This window comes from Stegostoma tigrinum, chromosome 6 (assembly GCF_030684315.1).
Source record: "Stegostoma tigrinum isolate sSteTig4 chromosome 6, sSteTig4.hap1, whole genome shotgun sequence".
NCBI lineage: Eukaryota > Metazoa > Chordata > Chondrichthyes > Orectolobiformes > Stegostomatidae > Stegostoma > Stegostoma tigrinum.
In genome coordinates this window covers 105,603,578-105,609,577 of record NC_081359.1, presented here as the reverse complement: position 1 = coordinate 105,609,577, position 6,000 = coordinate 105,603,578, and the positions used below count along the sequence as shown (strand labels likewise).

The 6,000-nt window shown below is 48.3% G+C and overlaps 1 protein-coding gene across 4 annotated transcripts in view; it reads left to right on the top strand.

Moving 5' to 3' along the window:
* Window positions 1-384: 384 nt before the first annotated feature.
* pnpla4 (patatin-like phospholipase domain containing 4) overlaps window positions 385-6,000 on the top strand; it is a 109,752-nt gene continuing 104,136 nt past the window's right edge. For all 4 annotated transcript variants that reach the window (XM_059646826.1, XM_059646827.1, XM_059646825.1 and 1 more), the window contains exons 1-3: window positions 385-631; window positions 3,680-3,771; window positions 5,562-5,747. In XM_059646826.1, coding sequence (XP_059502809.1) covers window positions 5,568-5,747 — 180 coding nt within the window. In that variant the 5' untranslated portion in view covers window positions 385-631; window positions 3,680-3,771; window positions 5,562-5,567. The remainder of the gene's footprint in view (window positions 632-3,679; window positions 3,772-5,561; window positions 5,748-6,000) is intronic.

Sequence of the window (6,000 nt, the reverse complement as noted above, 5' to 3'; positions counted from 1 at the left end):
CCCTGCAGTGTGGGAGGTGTAATTACTGGGACACAGCGCCCCCTGCAGTGTGGGAGGTGTAATTACTGGGACACAGCGCCCCCTGCAGTGTGGGAGGTGTAATTACTGGGACACAGCGCCCCCTGCAGTGTGGGAGGTGTAATTACTGGGACACAGCGCCCCCTGCAGTGTGGGAGGTATAATTACTGGGACACAGCGCCCCCTGCAGTGTGGGAGGTGTAATTACTGGGACACAGCGCCCCCTGCAGTGTGGGAGGTGTAATTACTGGGACACAGCGCCCCCTGCAGTGTGGGAGGTGTAATTACTGGGACACAGCGCCCCCTGCAGTGTGGGAGGTGTAATTACTGGGACACAGCGCCCCCTGCAGTGTGGGAGGTGTGATATTTTGTCGGAGGGAGTTCGAGCGCGGTTTCTGAGAGGCGGCTGCGGTAGGAGCTGGTTCCTCAGTCAGAGACAGGACTGTTCCCCACCTCTATCAGTGTGTGTCGTACGGGCTGCCCGGGCCCGAGGTTGGTAACGGCGGCCTGCGATTTCCGGGGGCGGGTGCGGGGACTGTCTGACCGCCCCTACCTTCTCCCAGCACTGAACCGCCCGTCACTCTGTGATAAACTACCCCGTGGCCCACACCCGGTAAGTGACACGGCCTTCCACCGAGATTTACATTGATGTAGCGCCTCCTATGACTGTCATGACCCTTCAGCAACACTTGCATTGACATAGCGCCTCCCGCGACACCACCAGAACATTGCAGCAGGCTTTGTATTGATGTAGCGCCTTCACAGCGTTTCAGCAACACCCGTACAGATCTGGAGCCTTGCAGGCAGTAAACGCAGCTTGAGTCAATAAATGTGGAGCTGGAGAAGCACAGCAGGTGAGACAGTATCCGAGCAGCAGGAAAGTGGGCAAAGGGTTTCACACCGAAACATTAACTGTCCTGCTCCTCGGATACTGCCTGACCGGCTGTGTACTTTCCCAGCTTCACGTTTACTGACTTGCACTGCAGTGCCACAATGATGCCACCCGAAGGTTGCAGGAACAGCAACTGGGAACCCTGCAGCCCAATGGTATCAATGTGGACTTCACCAGCTTCAAAATCTGCCCTTCCCCCACCGCATCCCAAAACCAGCCCAGCACATCCCCCCCACCCACTGCATCCCAAAACCAGGCCAACCTGTCTCTGCCTCCCTAACCGGTTCTTCCTCTCACCCATCCCTTCCTCCCACCCCAAGCTGCACCCCCCGCTACCTACTAACCTCATCCCACCTCCTTGACCTGTCCGTCTTCCCTGGACTGACCTATCCCCTCCCTACCTCCCCACCTACACTCTCTCCACCTATCTTCTTTACTCTCCATCTTCGGTCCGCCTCCCCCTCTCTCCCTATTTATTCCAGTTCCCTCTCCCCATCCCCCTCTCTGATGAAGGGTCTAGTCCCGAAACGTCAGCTTTTGTGCTCCTGAGATGCTGCTTGGCCTGCTGTGTTCATCCAGCCTCACATTTTATTATCTTGCACTGAAATAGAGTTGTGTTTTGCAGTGATACTGGAGTAGGAAATGAACACATAATCTTCTGCTTCAGGTAAGAGCGCTGTGCTCTGGGCAATAGATAAGATTCCCGACAGTGTGGAAACAGGCCCTTCGGCCCAACAAGTCCACACCACCCTTTGAAGCAACCCATCCAGGCCCATCCCCCCATAACCCTGAACACTACGGGCAATGTAGCATGGCCAATCCACCCAACCCACACCTTTGGACTGTGGGAGGAAACCGGAGCACCCAGAGGAAACCCACGCAGACACAGGGAGAATGTGCAAACTCCACACAGACAGTCGCCTGAGGCGGGAATAGTTGTTCAAATCAACGGCAATTGACCATTTAACTATTTGATTTGCCGCAAGGGGCTGTCCTGGTACAACGGTAGTGTCCCTGCCTCTGAGCCAGGAAGCCCGGATTCAGGTCCCACTGGCTCCAGAAGTGCGTAATAACATCCCGGATCAGGCTGATTAGAAAGTAATGTTGATATGTCTCCATCACTCCAAAGTCTGTGGTAACAAAGTGTGGAGCTGGATGAGCACAGCGTGCCAAGCAGCATCTTCTGTGTCACTTTCATGGGGGATCTGGGGTGGAGGATGTTGCAGACAGCAGTCCCTCACAATCATCGGTCAAGATGGATCACAGGCTCCCAACCTGACGGGTCTAGGCCCGAAACGTCAGCTTTTGTGCTCCTGAGATGCTGCCTGGCCTGCTGTGTTCATCCAGCTCTACACCTTGTTATCTCGGATTCTCCAGCATCTGCAGCTCTGACTATCTCGATTTAACCCTTCCCTTGTTTTCTCCTGTCTTTTTATATTTTACTGGTGTTGTACAGGCCCTGGTCGACAGTGTTTATTAATTGCCATCATTTGGTAATTTATTTGAGTGTTTTCCTGGTAGGTTTCTTGAAAAACAAATTAATGCACTGAGATAACAATACAGAAATGGCTGGAAATACTCAACAAATCTGGCAGCATCTGTGGAGAGAAATCTTTCGGGTTGAGTGAACCTTCCTCAGAACTGATGCACTGAGATTTTTGTTATCTGATGCACTAAGGTTCTGTAATTTGGGAACTATTCTTGTAGCACACCTTCGAATGTTTTCTGAATCCCTCGTGACACCCATGTAAGTTGCAGACATTACTTTGGCTGTGACAGGGACAAAATGATGTACTTTGTTTCGCATAGATATACTTTGTGCTGTATTAAGCAGTCTTGTCAAAAGAACATGATCATCTCTTAGGCCTGGCTGCAAGTCTTTGAATAAGGTGTTAAGTCTCTGTCAGGAACAAAAACAGAAGTTGCTGGAAAAGCCCAGCAGGTCTAGCAGCTTCTGTGAAGAGAAAATCAGAGTTAACGTTTTGGGTCCAGTGACCCTTCCTCAAAACTGTTTTTGTTAAGTCTCTGTCACGTACAAGTGGATGTTAGAGATTCTCTGTCACAATGTGAAGAAGAATGAAGGACCAAGTGTTATGGGCCATCGCAAACCTCAATTGTAAACAGCCCCTTGTGATTGATGATAGCATGGTGTGAAGCTGGCTGAACACAGCAGGCCAAGCAGCATCATAGGAGCAGGAGAGCTGACGTTTTGGGCATAGACCCCAAAATGTCAGCTTTCCTGCTCCTCTGATGCTGCTTGGCCTGCTGTGTTCATCCAGCCCTACACCTTGCTATCTCAGATTCTCCAGCATCTGCAGATCCTACTATACCTTGTGATTGATTCCTTGTTGCAGGAGCTTATTACAAGCAATCTGTGGCCATTGTTACTGCTTTACAACAGTGACTTCACTTCTAAAGTGCTTCATTGGCAATGAGATGCTTTGGTACATCCTGAAGTCCCATGCTTCTCAACATGGCTCATGATACTTCAGAGAATGATGAAGTGTAACGCTAGTATCTTTCACAAGCTGCTGATTTCAGATCTGTTCCCTGTAAAGTGTGAGTATGTTTAGTCTTGGATCGCCCTTGTGGTTCTCTGGGTTAAGTATCATTTGCAAAGCCTTGGCTCATTTTTGCAGCACTGTTAAATCTTGCAGCTAAATCTTCTATTGTCCTCAAGTACGTATATATATTCATTAAAGCTTTAATCGATTCTGCTGTTTCACATAGTTTCCTGTAATTAATATTTTGTATCTTGTCATTTAACAGGTTGTTTGAAAAAGTAACAATGCTGGGCTGAGTAAAGGCAGGCATGGAGTACAAAAGAGAGAGAATTCTTGCCAGATCTTTACAAATCACTGGTATGTTCCAGCGTCCAATAGTTGGTGCCACACCACAGCTTTGGAAAGATGTCAAGGCCTTGGAGATAACATAGAGGAGGTTGTCCTGGCTCCTACTGGGGTGGGGCACTTCGGTTATGCAGAGGGGCCTGAAAATTTGGGATTGTTGTCCTTGGAACCCGGATAATTCTGATTCATTTTATCGAGAAGCCTCTAATAGATCAAGGTTCGATGATATGTCGGGAGAAACTGTTTCCACTTATAAAGGTCACTAATCACAGGAGTCATAGAGATGTACAGGACGGAAACAGACCCTTCGCTCCATTCGCCCACACCGACCAGATATCCAACGTTAATCTGGGCCCGTTTTCCAGCATTTACCCATATCCTTCTAAACCCTTCCTCTTCATATACCCATCCAGGAGCCTTTTAAATGTTGTAATTGTACCAGCCTCCACCTTTTCCTCTGGCAGCTCATTCCATACATGCACCACCCTCTGCGTGAAAAAGTTGCCCCTTTGGTCCCTTTTAAATCTTTCCCGTCTCACCTTAAACCTATGTCCTCTAGTTTTGGACTCCCCTGACCTTGGAAAAACACTAATCCATGCCCCTCATGATTTTATAAATCTGTGTAAGGTCACCGCTCCAGGGAATACGGCTCCAGCCCGACTCAGCCTCTCCCTATAGGTCAAACCCTCCAACCCTGGCAACATTCTTGTAAATCTTTACTGAACCCTTTCAAGTTTAACAACATCTTTCCAATGACAGTGGGACCAGAATTGAATGTGTTTTAGATAATTCGTAAAATAACGGGGTGGGGAGGCGATGAGAGTTTTATTTCCACACTCCTGAGTAAATGAGAAGAGCTAATTAATTAATGAACTGTCCCTTGGACGGGAGTGTCGCTAAAACAAAAGCTTCGCCATAAGTCACAGTGTCGTTTTTCAGGGTTAATGTTGCACTGCAGCTCCTGTGGCACTCACTGGTCGCTCGTGATTCCTCCCCACGGACATCCAGGCCGTGATGTTGCTGTAAGAAGAGAAACAGGTTGTGGCAACTAACAGCCTTTTCAACCATCCACTGACTGGATCTGTTTATGGCCACCTTATCTACAGGGAATTCATTTTTATGTGCGTTGTTATCATCCAATGCTTGACATTAGCAGTGGGCACATAGTCAATGACAGATTTCAGCAGGAAAACGAAAATATCCCAGAAAGGAATAAATTGCAGTGCTATGGGGGAAAGAGCAGGGGAGGGCAACTAATGTGTGATAGGCTGAATGGTCATCTTCGGTGATTCAAGGTTCTATGAACTTCCACAGCGTTGTTGAACCTGCACTTGCTAATGGTTCTAGCTGATACGGGTTCTTGGTGCAAAGTTACAGATTCAGTGCTCGGGTCCTCCTGATGTTGAGATTACCAGCTTTCACTGAGAAAAACAGCATTGGAAGGGCCAGCAGAGAGGTCACCAGCCCGTGTTGTATTACACAGTTAGTCTCATCAGTACCAGGAGTTGTTTCCTGGTAACAAATAAGAGAATGAGCTGGAGAAACTCAGCAGGTCTGGCAGCATCTGTGAAGAGAAAGCAGAGTTAGCCTTTCGTATCCGGTGACCCTTCCTTCGCAGTGTCTCTGCTTTCTCTCCACCGACCTGCTGAGTTTCTCCAGCTCTTTCTGTTTCTCGCTCCAGGTTTCCAGCACCCGCAGTTGTTTAACAGCAGCTAGCTGCAGGAGCGTGGCCGAGGGGAACTGGGGAGAGCCTGCTGCTTCCTCGTTTAATTTTATCTTTTTCTTTCTTTCCATTAATGCAGTTAAATATGTGTCCCCTGAACCTGACTTTTAGTGCCTGTGGATTTTTGGGGATTTACCACTTGGGGGCAGCAGTTGCTCTTCACAAACACGGGAACACGTTACTCAGTAAAATACAGAACTATGCTGGAGCCTCTGGTGGAGCGTTAGTTGCGGCTGTTCTGCTTTCACAACCTGAAAAACTGGAGGTAAGTAAGAAAGGAATTCCAATTAATGCTGTGCTGTGGATTGGGATTTTCATTAGGTAGCATTTTTGCGTGCAATTCAGAACTTCTACGCAATATTGCAGAGCACGCACATTGAATGCTTTTTAATCTCACTTCCCAGCCCTGTCCTCCTGCATGTTCACATTTTTCTTTTCCTCCTCAAGTATTACTTTGATGCCCGATGGAGTTACAACCCCACTAATATAACAAAACAAAATTACTGCAGATGCTGGAA